Below are 27347 nucleotides of genomic sequence, written 5' to 3'. Positions count from 1 at the left end.
ACTAATTTCGATTGGATACAAGCCCAGCTTGTGAGCCTATCAAATTCCTCGATCGTCGCGAATACCAAGTCTCGAGCTTTCAAGCTAAAATGTCTACTTGTCAAGGTTCATTCAATGTCAAGATTTCCGTGGAGGTCGCGATGTCACAACCTCTGATTGGACGCTACTGCTCACGTGTCTGTAGATAATATAGCTTTAAGTTCGGGAATTGTGAAGGAAACAAGCAACGGCCAGATGTTGTAAAACTCGCAGTCGTTGCTATCAGGAACATGGGTGCATACGTCGTTGTGATTCCTGATAGAAGGGTAACATCACTGCTTGGGCGCATATAACTGTTATTTTTTCTGTTTGAAATATAGATGCCGTGAACTATGGTAAAATGGGCGAAGATCCGAATCAGCGAAGAGGCTCGTCATCTGCAGGCGCCGATCATGATGATCAGCCACCGACTAGATCAAAATCAAAGACTAGTGTATCTAATAAACGAAAGGGTATTGGCAGACGACAAAGTTCACGTGTGCTCATAAAAAGATGATTGGGGTTTTTTTTAGGGGTTTTGTAAAAAATATTAATTAATTTGTAAAATATTGTTAAGTTTCTGTATTACACTAAGTTGTTGAAAAGGTAATGCTATTATTTACATTAAAATGGACTTCGCAATGTCCTCTCTTGTCTGCTTGTTTGTTTTTCGGGAGCCCTCGTCTGCTCATAAAAAGATGATTTTGTATATTATTTATTAAATACTTACGTATTGTTAATTTAGTTATCTAATCAGAATAGTACTTATCATTTTCTGATTTAAAATAGCAGTTAGTTTTTATTGTTTCTTAATCAGTGGCATAGCTAGGATTTTGGATCGAAGGTGCGAAAAACCCAGTTTCATATGAAAGTATATTGGGGTAAATAAGTGGCAATTCCGTAAAGTAAACGACACATGTTTTTTTTTAAATATTTTATACAAAAACAGGATGCCGGACACAGCGAAACTAGGGATTCAGGGGCATGCTCCCAAGAAAATTTTTAAATCTTGTCTTTGTCTAGTACAATATTGGTGAATTTGATGCAAATTTTGGCTGAATTCCTTGGTCATAGATAAAACTGATATTTTGACTGAATCACATCTTTATTTTGCACCCCAAAATACCGAGACTTACTGGTATCGATCTAAAGCTGTTTTGGGTGGGGTTTTTTGGAACCACAAAATATAGCTCTGCAACTGATTTTAATTTTTTAAAAAGCCACTGTGAGTCACTCAATCTGGCCTAAAAATAGAATAGTTTCTGTGATACATTAAGAATTGAGAAGACAGTATAACGTTTGTCGGAAAGATTACATCTGACTTATCGGTTGTAGGACGATTTTTATGTCAGATAGGGCAGGCCCTTCTTGGTTTGCAGACAAAGCAAATAATAACAATGTTGACGGCAAATTGTTGAAGGTGAAATCTTTTGGTCGATTCATCTGACAGCCATGCAAATTTCTCACGAAACCTGGCATAGAAATTTGTTTATCTTACAAGTCAGCCATGGTAAAGATTTTTCAACAGCCAAACAAATTTCCCACCTCCTTCCTTCCAGTAACTACTTCCCTGGTATTTTGTATGGGTAACACTAAACATCTGACAAAGATATAAATGTGGGGAACTATTATATTAACTAAATGTTTGCGAAACAATCAAGTCTTGAACAAATTATGAAGTTATCTCCCTTCTGCTATATATATTATATTTATACACATCCATCATGCTTGTGTTGAAAGTCGTGTCATTATCAGACCAGTTTGTGGTAAATATGTATTCTGAGATGATTATCATACTGTTTGTCCTGTTAGTAAATGTGTAATTATGTAAAATTATCATTTGTCTTGTTTGTAAATACATGTATATATCTATTATCTGTTATACTATATCTTTATATACATGTTCATATTGTATGCTGTCCTTAATGGATGTCTTGATACAATAAAATCTTATCTTATCTTATAAGCCAATCATGTATCTTGGAACTTGATATCTGATACCAATTCATTAAAGAATTAAGTTCAAGAAAGCATTAAAGAAACAAGCTCTGATTTATGTAAAACTCTGTACTTCCTGCAGACATTTCCACTCTCAGAAAAACATTTTAAAAAAATGCAACTGTCGACCCACAAATTGAAAAACCAGCCCTTTCCTATATGCTAGCCCTTTACTCTGGAATAATCTCAAATAACACCAGTAGGCTGTTTTAAATCGCAACCCAAAGCATTTCTTTCCAAAAACCTGATCTATAAATAATCAGTGAAATGACAACTACTTAGCATTATAAATGGCAATATTATTAAAAGAATCACAAGACCACATTAAATACCTGAAGGTGTTTTTGAGGGGGACTTAATTATGTTGACCTTACAACTGAGAGCAACCGGCGTTTCAGCAACTAGCTTCAACTGAATGCAACTGAAAAGGGTCGACCTGAGCGTCACTTACAACTCAAAGCAACTAGTTGCAGTCAGTTGTCCATCTTTAACTTTCTACAATTTGCTTCAACTAGAAGCAACTAGTTGCCGTCGACATGAGCACTCTTACAACTGGCGGAAATCGCTTCCATGGGACTTTATAAATAAGCAAAATGGAAGTGAACGAAGACAAACACTTTTCAATTGATGATGACTAATGCAGTCAAGGTATGTTGCAATACCCTGACATTTGAAGAAACCACCATCCTAGACAACAGTCTCAGTAATGGAATTTGTAGCCGAGAACCCCACATCTAACATGTCTGCTTTTCATATAGGATTTATACAACACAAAAAAACAAAATCCAAATATATATATAAAAAAAACTTTTTACTGTTGGAACGATATGTATGATACAAAAACATACATAACATAAAGATTAACTAATATATATAAAGTTGTTGTGAAATATACAATATGTGAGGTTTAACCATTACTGTCAAAATACTGAGATACACATTCTACATAATAAACAAACATATACAAAATATACATCAATAAACACAAATAATATAATACATGTATTAACAATACCATTAGTAGCAGAAACCAACAAAATATGATTTCTTTTCAAAATTAAATTTTCTCTAAGATCTCTCTATTACCAGTATGCAATTGAAATGAACAGATTACTTATTTGTAAACACTATTAAGGAAAACAAAACAAAATGGATAGTATAATGTTTGAAATTTGCCCTCTTCATTATCCCAATTGGTGCAGAAAAGTAGGATGTTAAACCCCATTTCTCTTCTTTTTAACATTTATATGAGAATGTAAACTAAATGAACAATGTGAGGTTCCAAATTTGATCAAATTTATATTAGAATCTATCTTTATTCTTAATACTAATTACCAAAGAAAGCTCTCACCTATAACATTTAATGAGGAATGAAATTAAGAATTATAAGAATATAATTAAAGATGCATTATGTGAGAGGTAACTGCCTAATGCAAATCTTTCATTTGGCCTCAAATGTTATATAAATCAATAATCAAGACATTTATTCACATGCCAAGCTCATATTCAACTATCTAGACCATCGGATGGTTTTGATTTTCAACGGATTTAAAAACAATTGCATGTTAATAATTTAATTAAAAATTGGATAATCAATATTTTGTTTATTATTGTAACGGTGGCAATGGCAATTGAGACTACACTGTTCATCAAACAACCATAACTCTGCTCAGAATGAAGTAATTTGATTGAAATTTTCAACATATACACTTTTCATTATCTACTTTTTAAAAATTTTATAAAGAGAACTGTCAGCTCTGTATCTAAATCTTACATAATGCATGAATAACTATTCAATACTGAGAATCTAAGAAAATGATAATTCTTTAAGGTTTAATAATGATAAAGAGTTTTACTTTTATTTACAATAATTTTATTAATTCACAACTATCACAGCTAATAAAATAGATCTATATAAAATAGGAGATTTCCCATTATTTATAGGCATACAGTGTATGAACTAGCATAAAAGCATTTTGCCAGTACAACATTAGAAATATATACATTTTACTATAAGCACTTTATATCTAGTTTTTTCTTACTAATGACACAAGTTAATTATTGGAATATTCTATGATATATACCCGTTGTTCTAATTAGAGCTAGTTCTTAATTAATATTCCACACTTTCATCCTTCAATTACTTTTAATTATTATTAACTACCGCTTGATCACACAGGTGGAGCCCAGAATCAGAAGTTGTACATCTCCTAAACCAGAAGTGGCAGCACAACGCTGACAGGCCTATGTCACTCCCTGACTCAAATTTAAGCCTCAGGTCAGCCCTAATGTGGCTGCCAACCCCAAACAGACACACAAACAACAGTCACAAATACATATGTATAGATTACTAATTTCTTTACAGTTTTCATTGAAGACATTGAACATTTATGTTTCCGGTTTAAAATATCATGTGATTTTGATTATTTGGAAATTTTTCAGTTAAAAGAGTCAAAACTCATGTTTAATATAAGAACATAACATTTCAAATAAAAACAATTAAGTTTCAATGAAAACACTTTATGTTTAAAATAAAAAGAAATAACATTTCAAATTAAAACACTTTTAAAATGTTTAAAAAAAATTAAAAATTATATAAATTGCGTAGCAACAAACAGAAGCTTTATTGTACATTCGTTACCTACCGTACAAAGGCTTTTTCAATTTTAATTCTAAAACAATCAGTAAGAAATACAATGTAAGAAATGGATGTAACATGTCTATATAATAAGGTGATTATAATATATCCACATTGAAAATATAACAAAAACAATCTATGTATAGCGCTAATGCTAAGAATTCAATATATGACTTTAACTTATTAACTATATAATATTCAGAATTAACAATATTAGTACATGTATCATATACATAGAATTACCTACCTATAGAACAAAACAATAACAATACTTTTTAATAAAGTTAATATCATTTGGGTTAACATGAAAACCATTTCATGACGAAGAGTTTCTGGTCCTGGAATATTCTGAGCAATAATTTTAAACATTTTCTTAAAAGTCTATGATAGTCTGTTTTTAAAGTCTATGATTGTCATATGAGGGTTGTCTGCAAACTACGATATTGTAAAAGTTGGATTTGTAAAAGAAGTATCAGTTTAAAAAATGTTTTTTCTGTTCTGCATTTACAAAGATATGATGAATTGAAAATTTGTTGACATCTGGCATTTTCTGCAAAAGAAATGATCAAAGCTAGCCACCCTCACCTAAAATCTTCGCAACAATTTTTGATGGGACCCCTTTTAATCCAACTGAATCCAAGCTGAGAGCATTTGGCATTTTTGTTTCTTAATTAAAATCCCCAAATAAATAGATGACACATATTAATTAATCGAGCAATCAAACTGATTATCAACTATACACTAAGTTTCATCACTCTCTATCAGATAGAATCAAAGTTATCTTGTCCCAAAGCATCGACCAAAGAAATTGCTTATCTCTGCTTAGCTTTAGCTCGATATGTTAATCATTGAACTCAAATCAAGACGAAGATCTACATAAAGTTTAAATAGTCTACCTCAATTAGAAGCAGGGTTGTTATGTTCCAAGGTCTTGACCAATCAAAATGCTTATTGCTCCTTAGCCGAAGCAGACAATACTCATCATCGAACTTAGTCAAGGTATTGATGTAATGAATTATACACCAAGTTTCATCACTCTCACTTAATCAGAACTAAAGTTATCATGTCCCAAAGCATCAACCAATCAAATTGCTTATCTCTACTTAACATAAGCAGAAAATGCTCACCTTCGCAATCTATCGAGGCATTGACCTCATAAACACCTACACCATGTTTGAACATTTTAGCTCAATTAGAAGGAGAGTTATTGTGTTCCAAAGTCTCGGCCAATCAAATTGCTTATTGCTCTGCTTACCCTGAGCAGAAAATGCTCATTATCGAACTTAGTCAAGGTATTGATGTAATGAAACTATACTCCAAGTTTCATCACTCTCACTTAATTAGAACTAAAGTTATCGTGTCCCAAAGCATCAACCAATCAAATTGCTTATCTCTGCTTACCCTAAGCAGAAAATGCTCATCTTCGAACTCCATCAAGGCATTGACCTAATAAACACCTACACCAAGTTTGAACATTCTAGGTTAATTAGAAGGAGAGTTATTGTGTCCCAAAAAGTGTGACGGACAGACGGACGGACCGACCGACAGACAGACAGACAAACCCATTTTAATAGTCCCCTGCTTTCTTTGAAAAGCGGGGGACAATAATTTTATTTTGTGTAGAACAGGAACTATAGTTTTATTTAATGAAATAAGTAAGTACATGTTAATATTAATGAAATATCGTTACGGTGTGAAAAATAAAAAGTCAGCACTCATTCGACTAAACAAAAAACAACAAAATTAAGTAGACAAAAAAAACAAAGGAATATACATTGTATACCTGAGAAAAATTAAGTACGTGGAATAATATCTTATTTAGTCACCATGCAAAAATAATATACAATTCAATTTTTAACAACTTAGACATAAAATCATCATGTATTTAAACTTGGTCAATAAGATTATTTAGATTATCATAAGAAAAGTATTATTTGGTCAATTACTGACTTTGATGAAAAACCTTAATTTCATTTGAAGCCAATATATAAAGCACAATGAAAGTAAAATAATGGAACCGCAATGATCTAGTTTGTGCATATAAGATTTTTATCTCTTTAAATCATCTCTGCACTGTTTGAGCTAGCAGAAAAAATCTGGGTCTCGATGGAAGTAGTTCATCTCACCGTTTAACACACATTATCATGTACACAATTACAACATGGCCGCCTAATGGCTGTCTGGTCTGTCACCATCTATTATCTGTAAAAAGTATCTTTTCGTGTAATTTTTTATCTTTTAATTACAACGTCTAGAGTTCCAATTTCACTGAAAGGATTTCCTGCAGAAAATACCTTTGTAATGACAATCAATTCAACAAGCAACCGAACCACAAACAAAAAGAATAATTTATCAGCCATTGTTCAGACGTACCATTCCTTAACATCTTTTTTCTTGCCACCACGTTTATTGTTCTCATTAGCACCTAGCAACGCCCCATTACCCTGTTGTTTCTTGGATTCTAAATAGGAAAAATTTTGACTTTCATCCACTTTGTATGTCCCTTCTGAACGGGTTCGAAACTTATATAAAGCGAAGATAAGAATAAGCAGAGCTACCAGCACTCCTGCTGCAATACCAATTATGAGACCAATATTCAAAGTGGCACCAATTCCAGACCCAACTGATTCCTTGCTGGTTTCTCCTGTAGGTGTTAAACTATTTGGCATGCCATACACGGGAGTAACACCTCTATAATCAGTATAACCAGGATCAGGTGTTGGTCCAAATATATCACCATTTCCTTTAGTACGTGAATTACAGTCAGGTTCCACACATGTTATAGGTCTTTTACGTGGTCTGAAAAAAATATACAAAAATATACCAATGACTATGATCATGTACATGTGTGCAAGTTTTGGCTTCTGAAATTCAGTTCCTCAATATAGCTTATTTCAGCTGTAATTGGTTACAGGGACCATGCTTGAGACAGGGTAGACCAACATCTAGTTTTTCAGGAATTCACATAGCTTTCTTTATACTATTTATTTCATATATTTCTGTGCTTTATTTTCAACCAAAACAAAGCAGTGTCACCCCCCCTAATTATAAGCCTTTCATCATGAACAACTTATTCCTTGTAACCATTTCTATATCTTGTTTCAAAAAACTTACCAACCATACAGATAAATTAAACAGTTTACTATATAACTACATTGTACTTATGTATATGTATCTTCATGAGTTTTTTGTGAAACAGGACATAAGTACTAATTTTTGCCATTAAGGTTTCAGTCACAGAGCAAACTAGTCGAGTTAAAAACCTCTGTGGCAAAACTGTATATTCCATAATTTATGATCTTAAATTGTGATCAGTCAAGAATAAAAGTAATGGAGAATACCATTTATCAAAATAAAACATAAAAGGACTATGAGATACGAGAGAGGTATAAAAAAATTTGAGTATAAACTTGTGATCAAACAAAATATTGACATACCTTGGTGTTGTAGTGGGAGGGTGTGGTGTTGTTTTTATAATAACGGTAGGTGTGATGATGTCATCTTCTATACCTGAACCAACTGATGTACAATCATCTTCATCATCACTATGACAACCAGCCCCAGCACCGGAGAAAATAATATCATCGGTAACACCCAATTTAGGCGTTGTCTGCTGAAATAAAATCAAAAACTTGGTATCTATTTTTCATTCAAAGAGAATCAGAATAAATCTGGTTCTCTAAATTTCATAAAACAAATAAGGTTATAGAAAATTTTATAATTCAAATATTCATGATACACAGTGTTTAACTACCTTAAAATATTTCATAAACAATTCAATTACTTGGAATTATAAACCCTATATATATAGTAACAACAAATGAGCTAGGCCATCTTGAATCAAATTGTTACATTAAGCTTTGATACAGACGTAAAATCAATTATTCTACACCAATCAACTTTCATTATGACAAGATGCTTGAACTGCTAGCAGACTACACACAGCTAGACTTTTTATATAGCTCTTTCCAAAACCAACTATATTTACAATACCAAAATAATTTGATTATTCTCACTTTTACAACAAAATTACAGTTAAATCTAAATTCATGCATAAAAATAAATTCATCAAGAAAAAACCCCAACCCAAATATTAAAAGCAAGGGGTCATTTAACGCAGCTACTTGTACTGGAAGGCAATCTAATTAAAATTATAAAAAAATATTTGTTTGTTTTAATTTTTCGTTTATTTACTTCACTTTGTAGGAAGCATTCCATAATGTGCAGAATGTGATTGGTTAATTTTAGATTAACCTACCTATCAAAACCTATGATGCAGAAAATTCAATGAAATCTTTTAAAAGGCTTTGATTATCAAGATATTTCATTGGATAAAGGCAAAGGTAATATTTGATTTAAGGTCAAAAGGTTCAGAATTATTGTGCTTTTCTTAAATATGTTTTTAGATGTTAATGACATGATAATCTGAAAAAAACAAACCCAAAATGTAAACAAATATAACATCAAATTTTAATCATATTGTATTGTAGCAGGCAGCTGTTTCTAAGCCCACTAAGCAAAAGGAGCCCCTAAAACTTAAAGACTCCATTTTCTAATCTGCTTGCAATATATTAGTAAGACCCTTCAATGTGACCTTCGTATAAAAACGTTTTTTTTTATCCAAAATCTCAAGTAAAAAACATAAATATTTCTTCATTTTATTATCTTCATACGATTAATTTGCCAAGCTGTAGGTCTAAAATCAATTTACATTTATAATTTCAAGCCTTCAGATTCAGCTTATTGACTAACATTTAAGATCCAACAAAAATTATCTACTGAAATCTAAGGGCTTGAAAATTTAAAAGTGTGGAACATGAGAATCAAACATTCATTTAATTAATTACAGAACTGTCAGCTATTTTAGCATGGATAAGCATACTCTTCAATCACTGCACACAACACATAGCAAATAGTTCAGTAAGACAGATCTATGGTGACATGTATAATAATTCTTGAAATAATATAAGTTATCCTCTACCTATGAAATAAGATGATGTCTCATGACTATAGATTCATAAATGCTAATATTTTTATAACCATGGTACCACTACACAGACTCTAGATTCTAGAAATTATTATGATTTTAAAATCTTGAAATCCAGAGATAGTGATTTTTTTCACAAATAAACTTGCACAGAAAATGTTTCTTGACTTCCAGACCATGGTTAATGGTACATTAGGCCCACATTGAATTAGATCTGTAAAATGGGTTAATTCACGATCTGGTGACTGGATCTTTATATTTTTGTAACCCGGTACGGCCAAATACCATAATCGGATATATACTAAATATAACAATATTTCCTGAAATTGACAAAATTGAGACAGAGGAAAATAGTTAAAGGACAATATCAGTGAGCAGAAATTTGGCCATGTATCTGTTATCACTCGTCACTTCAGTCAGTTATATAGAGGGATAACTCGTGTTTTCCTTTTGCGTTCGTCACTTACGATTGTTGAAGCATTGATTACGCATCTATAGTAGCAAAGATCTCTGTGATAAAATAATATTTGGAACGTGTTTAACCAATATTGTCCTTTAAGAGTAATCCTGGCCTTTAATGTTAGGTCAAACCAATATATTTTTATTTCTTCAGGTCATTAAATAGCCACTCAATTCTTTGGATGCGATGTTTTGTTAAATTTTCAAAACGTAAATATTTGGAACCAAAAGCTTTTCGGAAGAACATCTAAAATACTGTTTGTTTTTAAATTATATTTTTTTCCTAAAGAAATTGGAGACAGAATTTCTAAAAGGTGTTCGCGAAGAACAAAAATACAAATTGGTGTGCCCTTATTAATAAATTGAACAGTAAAATAAACCAACTAGATACAGCATCTTATTATCAGGGTTAATATATTATATCAATGATAATTTTTGTCTAATATATATATATATATATAATATAAATATATAGGTTTATGTATAATATATTTATCAAGACAAGCATGCCCATCAATAGCAATCAATGCTTATATAATAGAAAAAGTTTTCTAAATTACTAAATTCAAGAGGGATGTTCCATTTACTCTTAATTCAAATTTCTGACAAATTGGAACAATCCTCTTTATTAAGTACTGAAAACATGCTGTATCTATTACATCGAGATAAAAAAAATAATCATTCCAATATTTGCTACTGTGGATTAAGGGAAATTTTAATTATATTTTACAATTATGTCATATAATTAAAGGGTAACATGCATTTGTAAAATTTGTAGTTGGCTTCTAAAAACACATGCAATTTGGATTGTTTAAAATAAGTAATAATTATTTGCTTTGTAACATCAAAGAATTGCAAAGATCGTGACTTGACGTAATTATTACACATTAATCAGAATAATGCGCGTTTAATCTATATCTATAAAAAAGATGAAAGAGCTAGAGGTCTCATAATAAGTGTTCACTCACATAGATATGCTCTGTATTGCACACACGTAATGTAATTTAATAATTCATCCATTTATACATTTATAAACAACTCAGTGAGCATGTTTGTACTGATGGTGAAAACTTATTATCGAATTATGATACAGCCACATTATTTTAGTCATGCACTTCTTAAATGACAAATTTGTAAACTGTTTGCAAGCATTTGTTTGATACAATAAAATGAGTGGGACTTACAAGTAATGTTTTAAAAACCCTTTAAATGGTAGAACAGTTAAATATATAATATATTTTAGCAGACATGCAAAGGCTTATTATTTTCAACATTTATAGGGTAAGGGAACGTCGCAAAATTATCCATGGATAGATCTCGACCCATTCACGCCAATGTAGTAAGAAAATTAAAACATATTTCTGTTCATGATTCAATAATAACCAACATTTAATTTATCATTTTCTATCTGCAGTGTCATTTAAAACATCCACCCAGTTCCACAGGTTATTAGTTTGGATATTAGTTTTAAAATTTTGCGACAGTCCCTAAATCGGATTATTCGATGTATTTTAAATCGGGTGAAATTAGAAAAATCAACCATATTTCAATGAAATGTTGAAAATAACATTATAAAAAATTCCCTTTTTCCACAGCAGCCTATAATAATATAACATGAAAAATACCAGGAGAAACGACTGTGATGAGCCTTCAAACACAGAATATATGGAGGTCGTAGGAAAGTTTTCCAAAAACCAGTCAACTGTTGAATCAGATTCTTGTCTCAGGGGGAAAAAGGTTGGTGCCAATATTTCTTCCCCTTCTTCTTCACTTTCATGAACTCCTATGTTGCTCTGACTTTCATAATCAGGAAATTCATCCTCAGTGTTCCATAGTTCTACAGAATTACTTTCAGTGTCCTCATCAGGTTTCAATAAGCCATAGTCATATTTACCCTCTGGTACCTGTTCATCATCTGTATCCTTTGTATCATCATCACCAGCATCACCCCCACTTCCTTCCACAACATCAGATGGTTCCATTGTCTCCTTGAAATATGTTCTACTACTGGCCACAGCATTCTTATTTATTTCTTCACCATGGGGAATGTTCAAATTTTCAATACGGTTTTCCAGTTCCCCAGCAAATTCATGTCTGTCCATTTTCCCTAATTTGGCCAAATCTTTTGGATCTTCATGAACAACATCATAAGCACAATGAGAATTGTATCCATATTTGGCTAAATGATTATGAATAATGGCTTTTGTACCAGGCTGAATTCTGTGCCTGGTATGCAAATACTCCTTCACATCTTTATCCTTAGAGATTTGTCGAGTACTTTTTGTCTTTACTAATTCTGTTTTTCTCATCCTGATGTTAGGTATTGACGTTGGTTTAAGAATTATTTGGTCACTGATAGCGTGAACTAAATTTAACTCAAGCCGATGTCTGCGTTTGTTTTCCAAGACGTGACGCCGTTTCTTAATCCTAGCTACCTTATTCAATAAGTGACGAAAGTGTTTTGGACTTAAATCCAGCACAGAGCTTATATTCCGTGAAATCCCATTATACTTCACGTCTGACTCTTTTATCTTCTAAAAACATACAAAAAATCATGAAGAGAATGTTATTGTGTTTCTGTGTAGATAAAAGTTAAATACATTCTATACACAATCTAATTAGTGAAGCTAAAGATAAAATGAATCCATACAAAAAATATGAACATTTTCCACTTATTTCAACCAGTGCAGTGAATAAAATCTGATAAAAAAAACAATCCTAATCACTGTTTACCCAGTTCGGAGAACACTGATCAAATCAAGGATCTCCACATAACTTTTAAACTAACTGTCTTTAATAAACAAAACTCCAGCTCATAAAATAGAGTTTTTAAAGAGGCAAGGATACCGTTATACTAAGAAATTTAAAGATAGGTTGCCAGGCAACGAAACATACGCCCACAGCAGCTAAATCGTCCGGGCAGTCAACAAGTGTTTTCGCATATTTTTACTTTTTTTGGTAATGAAACATTTATAATACACTAAAATCTGATTAAGAGTAACAACTCATGAAGTAATTATCAATCAGAAGTCAATCGGATGATAACTTTAGCCTCTAGAGCGTCACAAGATTTTTCAAAGTGATCAAGGGCCATAACTTTGGCAGTAATTATCAGAAATCGCTGAAAATCAATAGAATTCTTTGCCTCATGACCTTAAACACTGTGTATAAATCCAAAGTCAATCGGATATTAACTTTGACCTCTAGAGCATCCACAAGATTCTTTGAAGTGATCAAGGGCCATAACTCTGGCAGTAATTATCGGAAATCGTTGAAAATCAATAGGCTTCTTCGTCTCATGATCTTAAACACTGTGTATAAATTTAAAGTCAATCGGATATTAACTTTGACTTCTAGAGCGTCCACAAGATTTTAGATTTTTTTAAGTGATCAAGGGCTGTAACTCTGGCAGTAATTATCGGAAATCGCTGAAAATCAATAGGCTTCTTCGTCTCATCACCTTAAACACTGTGTATAAATTTAAAGTCAATCGGACGGGGTTGACAATATACGACCACATTTCAATGTGGGCGTATAAAAAGTTACATCTGTATATCATGTCATAGTAAAAATCAACATAACTCACTTTCAAAATTCCAAACAATCCTTCTTTGAACAACACAAAATACATTAGGACTGTGCAGATTCTATACAAGTTGTCTTTTTTCTTTTAAACAATTTAAATGTCAGAAATAGACTGATTCACTGAATTCAGAATAGGCACAGAATATACAATGAATTCACTAATTTCGATTCAACAGTGTAGCCATATCCTTAAAAAATACCCAAATTCGTAAAGTTGCCAAAGTAAACAAGCCTCTTTAAGTGGAATAAGTAATCAATAGTTTATAGAGGAATAAAACAAGTCAAAATTTAATTAAGACAAGAAAGTATATTGATTAGATGTGATTCTAATGAGTGTGTGGCCGTGGAACTATCAGACTCCCTCTGAATAATTCATACTAACATATTCATTAGTGCAACAAGTTTTTTTGGTGTTTCATAAAGAGAGAAAGTAAATGATAAGTTTATTTAATCAATAACAAGAACTGGTGTTATGTAACTATATTATTATCATTATCACAAGTAACAATGACAACCATGATGTGATTCTTTCATCATCATCATCAATATCAAAGCTAACAATATACCAATGATTGTCATCATCAAGCAGGGGTCTGATACCAGAATAATCATTTCACAAACCTAAACAATGTACCAGTATATTAATTTCAAAAGGAAGTAATAATTTCAGCCTCTAAATGTAAACATGATTCTGCGAAGTCAACAGGGGCTACTTCATTTCACCAATGTAAACAATGCACAAAAATCTTAACATGATCTGATGATCACACCAGTGTCTGGAGCTTCAATGAGGAATGATGGCAATTTCAAGGTGGTTTTCAAAAAATTCATGACCGTGAAACAATATTGATTGGATAAACTTTTGTCTTCTGGATGTTATATTAATGTATATTTGCGGGGCGGGAGTGGGGGCATCTTTTGGGAGTTTTGTTACCCGAGAATCGAGAATTCTATTTATGAAATAAAAAAAAAAATGTAAAAATTCAGTATAACAAATCTAATCAACAATGTCTTCATCTACATTATTCAAAATCGTGTCATGTCCTTTTTTTGTATATTTCAATTTAACGTGGATTATGAATAATAACCAAATACTGGTTGCACTAACACAACACGATATTCATGACATTGATGAATTTTGCTATTTCTAATCATGGACCAATTTTCTATTTCCTATTTGTATAAACTAGATATTATAATATGATATTACTAATAACTTCAACCAGTAGGTCATTGATCATTTTTGACGCTTCAGATACATCATTTTATATTGGATTTTCACTAGATAGCATCATCTAGCCATGAAGTGTTCCACTGGTCTTCAGAGTTTATTGAGCAGAGTGGTTATTGATGGAACAATCTCTCTATCTAAATACACTATAACAATTAGACAGACAAACTCTAGCACTATAGAATTAGCAGGAATAATCCAATCAAACACTAACATGATTCCGTGCTGGTTATTGATTGCAAAGGAACATATAGTTTGTTTGTCAATAAATATAGGAAGTAAAAAAACAGTTTCATATCACTTTGTACATAAGTTCCAATCAATTACTCCTTTTGTTACTATACTGGCTTTTAACAAATATGGAAAGGAGATCTACAGTTCTATACATCAATTTTGAAAATCAGAATGGTTCAGAAGGTGATATATGTATCATACAATCATTTCAAGTCCTGAGCCACATTCTAAACATTACTGTATTTCTGGTTTAGGGAGATATTATCTCTTTTTAAAATTTGAACACTTAATCTTAAAGGGGGAGCGGGGGAGTACCAGCAGTAACATATCTTGGATTCTATTACTGTACAAACAACAAAAACAACAATTTCTGATGAGGGATTTCACAGAAATATATTTTCTTCCCTTTTGCTTTGTTTGCAAACACTAGTACAACATGACTTCAGGGCATGTTTTGATAACTTTGCATGTGATTCTGGTCTCTTTTATCTACATTTGTGTTAGAGTGTTGATATTTGTTATCTTGAAATTCAGGGTACTGTATATATTTTATTCATATGGTATAGCATTGGACTGGATTCCAAATTTGAATAGAAAGAAAATATGGATTTGTTTCTATCTAATGCGGATAACATGCTGGGAATAATAATTATAGTCGAACCTGGCAAACTGTCAGACACTAATGAACTACAGTATAGTACCCGACATTTGAACTTTATAGAAAACATGTATTAAAAATATCATTAAAAATACTGATAAAAGCAAATCGTTGCTAGAAAAAATGACAGATGGCTGTGGATTTGAGCCTCACAAAGCCTTAATTTGTGCCGACATTTTTTGTAATGGTGGCTTATTTTCAGACTTGCTGACACAAGATTGTCAACTCTTTCACGCACATGCTGAAAATACGGAACAGGGATTGGTCAGTCATTGAGGATCTTCATCAAGTTACTGGTAAGTGAATAACGCTGAAATTTTGTTGGTGATCGTCAGTAGAATCACCATTAACTATTTTTTGAATTGCCAATAACCGAAACAAGGTGGTTCTCAATATTCATCTTGATCTGAACTTAGTCCCAAATACCTTTTTGTCTAAAGCAAAGGTATTATTACTCCTTTCTTATAAAAACCTGAGAAATATTCAAGTATTATACATACCCTTAATCCCATAGTCGACTGCATCTCGGTAACGTCTTTATTGGGCAAGATTTCTTTGGTTATCTTTTTTCTGGAAAATAAAATAAAAATTATATAAATACATTGAAAGATATGCAATATTTGTGCCATGTTATCCTCTCACCTCAGATGGTTTATACATGCTTTTAGATCAAATAATCCATACAGACTTATTCAAACAGCAGACCAATGTTTGGTCCACCAATGCCAATTGGTTAGAGTTAAAAACCCTTGTGTCAGAGGCCTTGTATATTCAGTCATATACTATGGCTCTGTTACTGTATATCATGAAAAAAATAAAGATGCATGACATTTATAATCATTTTCCACTATTTTTTATCTATTAAACATAATTCAATATAATTAATTCAACCTAAAATAAATCCATTAAATGCCTTGCATTAAGTTAAAACTAGTTATAGTTCCAGACAAATAAATCACAATTGATATCACCACCAAAATTCATAACACATAGAAACAAAATAAATATAGTGGTCCAAATTAGAATCTTTTATAGTCAAAGGCAAATACAGAGCCCAAATTAGAATTATTTATAGTCAAAGGCAAAAATAAAATTCTTGAGAATCCCCCCCCCCCACACACAAACTTTCATCAACAGGTTTCCTGCAATTCTATTTAATTACCTCTTCAAGAACAACGATTGTGATTAAAACACATTAAGCAGATCTAGACAATTCATAGATTATTTAAACTGTGCAGATCTCACAAAGTTAAATAAAGAAAACTTCTGAATTCAATTAAATCTATCTTTTGTAACAGCAACTCCTAAGAACATTTAGAGCATTGGTTTCAAATACTGAAGGAGAAAAAATTAGAAGTTTAAGCATCACAACCTTTAAAGATATAATGGTGATGCATGGAATGTACATGTTGTGAATAAGAAAAGCAACAATCCTACAGGAAAAACTTAGTGTTATTATTGATTTTTCTCCGTCATGTGACAATTACATATTTATCCTTTCACTGGGATGTGTCTTTTTACACCTTCAAAGCATCAACCAAGCATTTTGATAAACACTATTAAACTTTATGAGATGAATTATAAATCTTAAATTTATAACAAAGATGTAGAATTTGACAACATGATCAATCCCATTTGGTTTTTTTTCCATTCCATGGTCTACACACATCCATTTCCATTTGACTTGCAAATTTTTACCACATTATTGAAAAGATATTCATTGTGATCTGTCTTATATATGCCACTGTGTTTTAACAATCTAATAAACAACCATCAACGTTTACAGCGCTTCACACAGGAACCAAAAAAATATAAATGTCACGACCTTTTGAAATTTAGTGACTCGGAAACTTGTTGTTTTCAAAGCCAATATGTGTATGAAATCTAATCTGAAATTAATTTATCAGGTTTACACATCGTGGTAACCTTTAATGATCTCTACTGCATGCTAGTGGATTAAAACAGAAATTACTTCCTCAAACGAAAATACATGGGGCCCACACAATAAAGTGATCTCTATTAGATCGAAGGACGGAAGCTGTGTGGGTTGCTGTGACTATCTGATCAATATAAACATACAGTGGCAGATATAGTTAAGTAACGAGTAGATCTATCAACAGATAAACTTTTATAATAATCTATATTACTGTTAAATTATTTATGTTTAATATCTATATTGATTAGTTATACTGTACATACATCTCATCTTAAAGATAAAAAACATTGAGCTAAAAATATCCAGGCATATTGTATAAGCTGCATTGTAAACTTGTATGCATTCCCTCGATTCTTAACTTTTCTGTAACAGTTAACACATATTGATACAGAAAATATTCTAATATGAATTTCAGTCAGTTTCTTACTAAATGATTTGGGGGAAAAAAGAATGTGGGGGGTGGGTGCTTGTAAATTACTCAATTTATTCATTTACTCATATCACCACTGTAACACATCCCACCATCACCCCAAAAAAAGTTTAAAGGGACAATAACACTCTTGCTGGCTTGACAGCTCCAGTAAATAAATATTAGCCTTATTATTAGATGTTTAAGTGTAAATTATCCATTACATCCTATTTTACTTGTCCAGAGGGTTCAAAAATATTTTTAAATCCAAGTCACATTTGAAAAGGTTTACGTTAGGCTTTTCAAATCATTTAGTTGAATTTTTCCAATTTTTTAAATTAGGTTTGTTAAGATGAAATTTGTATCATCAATTAATTGGAATACTGTAAAATAGTACAATTTGTTGACCAGAATAAAGATAGGGACATATTATTCAGTTACAACAAGAGTGGAGAGAGAGAGAGAGAAATGGGGTTTAACGTCCACTCGACACAAACTAGGTCATTTCGGGACTAAAGTATGGTTTAATTTTATTTACATAATTCGCTTGCGCGTAGGGGTCGTTAGCAGTGGGAGGAAACCGGAGGACCCGAAGAAAACCCACGAGGTTGGACAGGCGACCCTACTCCTTGCCACGTACAACCGGGGATTTGAAACCACGCCAGTCGACTCAATGACAGACTTTATGATACAGCGCGCGCACGCTAACCATCCAGCCATCCAACCCCCCCAACAAGAGTGGTATTGAGCCTTTAAAGGAAATACATGTATCTAAGGTGAAAACTCATATCACTGTAAGGAATATCCTTAAACAGCTAAAACCTCTTTGATTTCTGTCAAAATTAAATGATGAATTTGGCTTATCTGATGAGTTATTTCCATTAGTGATGGGCCAAATTCTATTTAAAAAATAAGTAAATTTAAAGTGAATTTTTTACTAATCTGAATTTCATTTTAGCTTAAAATTTTGACACTTGCTTCTTTCTCAACAAAAAGGGCAATCATTGTAGTGGTGGATATAGGGACAGAGCCTCAGTACCGTGGGGGGGGGGGGGGGAGTGGCACAATGATTATTTTAGAATAAATGCAAATAACGCAATGAGCTTTAAATTCTCTGTGTGCTCATGGAAGGAGAATGATTTTGAATATTAATTATTGATACGTTCAACGGTTACAGAGTACAAGTACACTCACTAACATTGATAAAAGTCAACATGACAGTTCTAAAAGAAAAATTGATCTTCTTTCCTGACAAGGGAAATCATTGACACCATTTTGTGTGGGTTTTGTCTGAAGTGGATCTAGAATTTCATCTTTAGTTGAGGATTATTATATAGAGCTTCTGCTCTGATTTGATTTCATCATCATGCATATTACATGAAATGTGACGAAAACTTTTATTAGATGTTGGGAATTATAGCTCTCACTGCGTAAATTGAATTTTCTATACTCAAATTCTTTCTTGAAGATTACAAAATTTGGATTGGATATATAAAAAAAAATGTTAGTTTTATAACAGCAATGAATATTTTCTTTTCAATATTTCTTTTATCACCTTGATCAGTTATAAGGTCATAATATCAAAAAATAGACTTTACTACACGAAAATATTTTGTGTAAAAAAACAATATTTTGATAGTGTAATACTCCAATTACCCATAACATGTAGGAAAGCAAAGAAGAATAGTTGTTTTTCACATCCATATCCATAGAGCAAGCAAGATTCAATTCTACAGTTTTATGTTCAATTATTGAAAGAATCTGACCATGGCAAGGGAACAAGTTGCACTTATTAAAACGTCTTTAAAGGCTTAAGATAGACTTTGCTAGGTGGTAAACACAAACACCCGAGGGATGTGATAATAATCTGATGAAAATACTCTCACGATGAGAAATGATGATTATGATTTGTCAATCACAGTAATACACTAGAGATGTAACTTCAACCAAACATGCTCGCTTGTCAACAAATCATAAACCTCTTCAGATATTTTCAATTCATTATATCTTTGTAAATACTGAAGGGAACGAAACCATTTCGGACCAATATTTCTTTTAGAGATTCAACTTCAACACCAATGTTGTTTCCAGGGAATTCATAAACCATAAAATGACAATAAGTGAATTTAAATATGTAAATTAGGTGAAAGATCAAAAAATTTCAAAAGACACATTCATTGTACAACAAACAAATGAATGGGGTTGAGAAAACATCTGATAAACTAGCAAAGGGATAGACCAGCTGACCAATGTATGTGCCTTTGTAAATAGGATATCAAAATTCAAAGAACCTTTATATTTTTGGTCATTCAGTTAAAATCATAAAACCTTACCTTTATAATCAGAACTAAATCCAGTAAAACAGACTTTCAATAGCAGCTCAATAATAAACTACTAAAACTAAAGAATGAACTCTTTGAACAAATATGGTCTACTGCTCCCAAATTTAAACTATTTTATATAATATTTCTACACACACTGCTCTTCTTCAATTCTAATATGTCTGCTATTGATTTTAGCCTTCAAGTTATTTCCTAATATAGGCGTACCACTCAGACATAATCCAAAACTTTCCAAATGTGTCATTTTAGCACGTAGATATGGTACTTCATTTAATGGATAATATCACAGATTTAGATTCTGGTTGATTTTAGAATATAGCGTCTGCTTGTTTGTCCCCAGGGCATGCTTTAAATGTCATTAAATTTTCAAATCTAGCAAACGCTCTGTAAAAGATATTGGGTATTTACAGAAAATAGATTGCCAGTTGACTAAGCCTTTGAACAGTGCAGTAATGTTACCTGGGCGGTAATGAAAAATTATCAGAGTTTCATCATTCTTTTTAAAGGAATCATATACTGGTTGCCAAATTTGAATCATGACAAAATATAACCATAGAGTTCCGCATTTTATCCATAGACATTATTCATCAAAAGAAATTTCACATACAATGTGATTTTTGGTACAGCATCTGTTATGCTTGTCATGCACTTAGCATTACTGTCCAATCATTAGCTTATGATGGTAAAGTTCCAGGAAGAAATACAGCACACAATTTCTCAAAAACATATATTATCATCCCAAAGTAATATCAAGAACACACAAGATGAGTTAGACAATGTATTTGAGCCAGATTTGTATGGGAACATGACAGAAGTTAACACAATTATTGTGCCGTGTTACTCTGGGGTTTTTCCTCAGAAAACAAAAGTGTTTCCATATTCGACATATAAATAAATTCGAACCAGCAACTGCTATGCATAAAATGGATGTGAGTACTAACTTCCAATATTTTACACTAGCTAAAAAAATCCTTATAATTTTTGGGAAAAAATGTCCAAAACATTTAATGCCTTCAGTCTGTGTGAAAAGATAGTCTGTGAAAATTCTTTTCACAACTCCAAATTCTGATCAAGTTACTTCTTGTAACAAATCTAATATTAACAGCAGTCAATAAAGGACAATGTTCGTCTCTAATAACAAAACATATACAATAAAAGAGGTTCAACACATTCCAAGTAAGGTTTTATTGAGAGATCTTTGCTATGGTTGAAGAATTTGGAAGTAATGGAATAAATGAAAGCAGTTATTGCTGCAGACTGAAGTCGAGAGCGCTAACAGCTACACAGATTTTCAGCTCACTGATAAAGATTTGTTATATCAGACTATGAAAGGATATCAGTTCTAGTCCAACTATTCATAAAAGAATTAACTTTCACGATCTGAAAAAGCGAGAAAAATCAAAAGTCTGTGTATTCCCAGTTTTATTGTGTAAAGCTAGAAACAAATAGAAGAAACTTTCATAATAAGATTAACTGTCTGAAAGTCGCTTTTTCAATTGAAGGTATATACTGGAAAAGAATTTTAAAACTTACCTTGCACTTATAGCCCCACTATGTTCTAAATAAACACTTTTTTCTTTAGTTATTCGTGAATCATCGGCTTCTGCTAAATCCAGTATACGAATACCATTCATAACAAGTCCTGGAAAATAAGAAAACAAACATTAACATAGTCCAATCACAATACATGTAGCAAATTTTTCTAATTATATAAGAGACATTCAATAGAAAATTATACAATATGCACAAAACCTTCGTAACTTAAATTCAGATTTTATTTAAAAGTTTCATTTTCAATGTACTTTTACATTTAAACAATGGCTGGTGACTATACTAGTTAACATGGCCCCAGAAACTACCATTTATCCTGAATTATCAACCTGATATCAAATTCCAAAATATCACACAATATATAATAGTTATATCTCAGGATGTCTTGAACCCCTACATCTCATTATATTTGAGTAGTTCACATACTTGTATTTAGTAGAGAAACATTGTATATGTTTGTATCGAATGGCTGGTAGAAAGATTCTACATAAGACAGTATGTTTTTTTAGGATTCTAATTAAAACCTTACAGCTTGACCACTGGTATGTGGATGACTGTCTAAGCACACCCAATAATCTGTATAACTCATGCCCACACAAATATACATGTACCATCGGTATGACGATGTATGTTTAGCATACGCCTGAGCGTATTCGCATCCATTGATCTATTACCAATATCCCACATAGATTTATACCAGAGGCGAAACCATATCACAGAAAACATCACTTGTGGGGATTTATATTGATGATGTTGACTTACCAGATATAGTTCCTTCAAAAGGTCGAGCAATCACACCATCTTCTGTTTTCTTGCCTCCGACATAGACAAACGCTTGATTGTTAAACACTCCAAGTTGTTGGCCTGAAATTATACAATAATCAATACACAACACTGTCCGCCTGCTGGTACCGTCTGATCAATGAGTTACTAGATGATGGAAGAAAACATGCTACAAGCCATTAAAACGTGGTGTTTACACAGCACATCTACTAGCCATTATAGACTATATTTCTATCTATCTTCTAAGACCTATAAAACCCTCCTCAATATGTTTACAGATTGCCAACCATTACGAATTTAATTTTCAGTAATACTAAATACATCATATGGTTAAGTCAGCCGATTTGTGAAATGGTGTACACGTATTTGGTGCAGAAAGGGTCTGATTTGTCATAATATAGCTGACTGTGTACTGGGCATAAGTCCGTTATTGACTACCACAAATATTAAGTAAACCCATGCATGAGAATAAAGAATTAAAAGCAAAGATAACTGTGTCCAAATGTGAATCAATAAATTAAAACTAAATCGTGGCCCAAGATTCGTTTTGTTAAATTCTCAAAGTACATCTAATTAAATTTCCAATTCACGTTCCTCTTACAATTATTCAAAAAAACGTTTTTTTTTACATAATTAATATTCCAAACAAGAGGTGAAAGTTCAAATAAGGTGCAGCATCAATCTGTTGTCATGGTGACACATTACCTGGATCTTCTACTTCATCCAACAGCCAGGAGAAAACTATGCAAGCAGAATAAAGTTTGAGAAAAACATACATTTGTCAAAAACATTGGATTTTTTAACTCACTGGAGAAAATCTGATCTATTCAAGCTTGATTATTCAGAATGTTCTGAGCATGATCTGCAAATGAACAGCTAATCGTCATTTATATCATTAATATTCAACAGCGATTATCTGATGATCTGTATAGGATATTTTATTTATCCATATATAGATCGTGGGGTATGTAGAATATCGTTGTACATATCGAATAATAATAACTATTTATTACTGTTCAAAAATTTCACGTGCGTGTCACTGCTAAATCATTTTTCAAACTGTTTGCAAAACAAACTGCTAAACTGAGTTAACGACTTGCCATTATTGTGTGAATACTATTTTTTTAATTTGATAATTAAATTCATTCTTTTCCCTGTAGCAACTAGCGTAACAGTGTCAATAGCAATTTTGATGATTGATGTTAAATGTACAATAACCAATGATTTTAGATGTTATTGATTTCTTTTGTAAATAAATAAATCAGACGCTTCATTAAATCAGGCATTATTGTGAGTGCCTTATGTCAAATACGATTTTAATGAAAAAAGGGTCACGTTAAGATTTCATCATTTATAAATGGCAGATTTAAAACCTGCAATTCATGTCACATGATCTGCAGTATTAATTTGTGTGAGTCATAGAAATAAAGACATTTACCATGTCAGCATTGACAAGTACTTAAAAAAACTTTCATACTGTCATCTTAAACGTAAGCCCACATTAAAGCTTAATAGAACATTTCATGGACATGTACATTGTGCATGTTGTTTCTGATTAAATTCTTGAGTTTTAAAGAGACTCAGGTGCAAGAGAGCACTTTTTATGGAGTTTCTGAATTTTACTTTTCACAGAGAAATTTTACTATTGTTTTACTTTTGAAAGCTTCTGTGTATCATTTGCATCTTCTGAAAATATCAAATTGATCATTTAAAGGGGTATTATGGAGATTAGATAAAGAGTTGACAGTTCTCGCTATAATATTTTTAAAAAAATAACGTAAATAGAATATTATGCTGAAAATTTCATCATTACTAAAGTCGGTACAATAAAAAAACAAAGTTTTAATTATCCATTTTTACGTTTAATTATTTTTCAAAAAATGTATTCCAGTCCACTAAATATCGCAGGCTAGCGATGCCATCGAGAGTTGATTATGGTCTGAATAAGTTAATTAATGTCTAATAAATAATTTAGATAACATTTCCGGACCTAAAGAAAGACCTGCAATAGGCAGATTTAGCTCTTGCATAATGTATGTTTAACATTTAATTACATATTCAGAAACATTTTAATCATATATTGGGTATTATTGGTTTACTTCCGTTATGGCCATATCCAGTTATTATCATCTGCAGAGGATGACAAATGTTGCAAAATTTTCAATTTATCGTGACTTTAAGTACAGCAGTAAATTGGGTTTCATAGACCGATGATAAGATTTAGTGCAGGTTCTAAAAACAATATCTTTATAAATTTCATAATGATTGGAATTGAACCATACTTCTTTAAGAGATCAAACTTTCACAATATTGTAGTTAGCAAGGGATTAAACATCCCTCAAAGAACGAAAAGAGACTTTAAGTGGATTATTTCAAAAGAGACCTTTTTGGCTTGAAATGTTTTGCAAAAGCTGATAAAATGGTGGAATGCCAATCTACAATAAGAGGAACCAGTTCAATGATTAAGTTCATATCAATATTTATTGAGGAAAGTCTTTGGGGAGTCTTTAATTTTCTTTGTGCTCAAAAACCAAAATAGGGTTGAAAGATCTGAATGTTTGGAAATTCAACCACATAAAGTCATTTTTATTTGTTTGTGAGTATCGATAAAATGTGAGTAGTAATGCGCTACGGTAGCTACTGCAAATAGTTAACAACCTGACATTGTGAGCCACCATATTGATTTTTTTTTCTGGAACTATAAATGGCGTCTGCCAAATGGCTATAATCCTCATAATTACTTTGCTTTTATAGATAGTGGTCAGCTGATCAGATTTTCTTCAATGATTACAAACAAATCTAGTGAATAAATTCTTCAGTAACAACAAGTGGTTTCCTCATAAGCCTTAACTTCACTTATTACAGATACCATACTTAGCTATATAAACATCAATAAGAATACATCTTGGATAAAATACAACCAAACTCTACAAAAATTCTATGTTTGAACTATATTCAAAACAGACATAAAATTAATAGAACAGTTTGTCTCTATATAGATAACATTCTAAGAAGTTTCAGCATTGGCTGTGATTTTTCCTTTCAATGGACATTCACAGTTGACTGGAATATCCTTTTGAAGTATTTAATACAAATGCAGCAAATAAATTTGTACTAATTTAGTTAAATATGGTATCTGTTTTTACACTTCATCCAATATCTCCAATTTTCTCATATTCAGTATTCAATGTTTTGAGTGAGATTTCCTTCATTTTTGTATAATTCAAATAAAGTCATTTGACTTGGGGATTTTCTCACAATAAATGTAATTTTTTCTTTAGCAACAATCTGATTGCAGTTGCAAAAACAAGACCAAAGGCTCAAGGGAAATCTTGCCTCTACAGTGTAGCGAAATGTTACCGTCGAAGTGTGGAGATATTGGACAAGCTACGATGGATATCAATGGGTCATATTTATTATTACAGTCATTTTTGAATTGAAGCATCTCAAAACCAAACCTGTGTACATTGAAACCTGGATCAACTGAAATCATGTTTAAAGGAGAAGACCCATATTTCACAGGGTATCTCCATTATGAAAAGTGAGTTTAAGTATGCAAATGTAAAGATATAGCCCATTTACCTAGTCATAATGTCTTAAATCAAAATACTGAGCCGATTGCTAGATTTTGTGTATTTCAGTTGTATGGGTGGATTTGATAATCTTGATGAGTAGTCACCTCTATAAATTCGTCTAGTATATAGACACAGTTATCTAAGCACTTATATCGCATGAATTTTGAAAGTTTTGGATAGTTGCACATGACTAGAATAAGGTCTTTCACACAGAATTAAAGTAACGATGCGCCAATGACATTTGACGCTAAAATATTAAATTTTTCACGGGATGATCCATGTTAATATGTAAGCAGATTGATTTTTTAAAATTTAATTAAAGAAACAATATCAAAATATCAATGCTAGATAATGTCCCGGCTTGGGTCGATTGGATTTAAAACAGGCCTATCATTAAATTTTTGTGGACAATAAAATGGCGGGTAGGCTTATTACACACCAAGCAGCATAGATCGATGAAATTTCAATTCCACATATCTTTGTAAATACTGAAAGGAATTTAACTGTTATTGGTCTAATATTCCTATTAGAGATTTGTTGTTTACAATATTGTAGTTTGCAAGTGATCACTAATGCTTAAAATGGTGCATCAGGAATTTAACTATTTTTTTTTCAATATGGGACTTCTCCTTTAGATATGTGATGTGTGTTTCCTCAGTTTCCAAAGTATACAGGACACCAAATCACAAAATGAAAAATGTAACTGAAATATAGTTCATGTACACAAATTGGAATACAAAAATTGTGCGGTATGTAATCAACAAAAAATTGCACTATACATAATCTACAAAATACACACTATACATCAAGAGACTTTACCACATGTTTTTTTTGTTATAAGTCTCTTGGTGATAATGATGATATTGTTTCAGTTAGCTAACACAATTATAACTCTCTCGAGAAATATCCTCTCATAGTTTACTTGCTCACTATATTAAAAAAA

General features: G+C 31.9%; 1 protein-coding gene across 4 annotated transcripts in view; it reads right to left on the bottom strand.

The window, feature by feature from the left end:
• Window positions 1-2808: 2808 nt before the first annotated feature.
• The window catches only part of LOC126821837 (neurexin-3a), a 120177-nt gene continuing 95638 nt past the window's right edge, over window positions 2809-27347 (bottom strand). For 3 of the 4 annotated variants that reach the window (XM_050550342.1, XM_050550345.1, XM_050550343.2), the window contains 5 exons: window positions 22809-22910; window positions 22029-22137; window positions 16309-16378; window positions 8092-8267; window positions 2809-7453 (listed from right to left, as the gene is read on the bottom strand). In XM_050550342.1, coding sequence (XP_050406299.1) covers window positions 7018-7453; window positions 8092-8267; window positions 16309-16378; window positions 22029-22137; window positions 22809-22910 — 893 coding nt within the window. In that variant the 3' untranslated portion in view covers window positions 2809-7017. The remainder of the gene's footprint in view (window positions 7454-8091; window positions 8268-16308; window positions 16379-22028; window positions 22138-22808; window positions 22911-27347) is intronic. The other variant, XM_050550344.1, reaches the window with a different exon arrangement.

This window comes from Patella vulgata, chromosome 5 (genome assembly GCF_932274485.2).
Source record: "Patella vulgata chromosome 5, xgPatVulg1.2, whole genome shotgun sequence".
NCBI lineage: Eukaryota > Metazoa > Mollusca > Gastropoda > Patellidae > Patella > Patella vulgata.
This window is presented reverse-complemented; position numbering and strand designations above follow the sequence as displayed.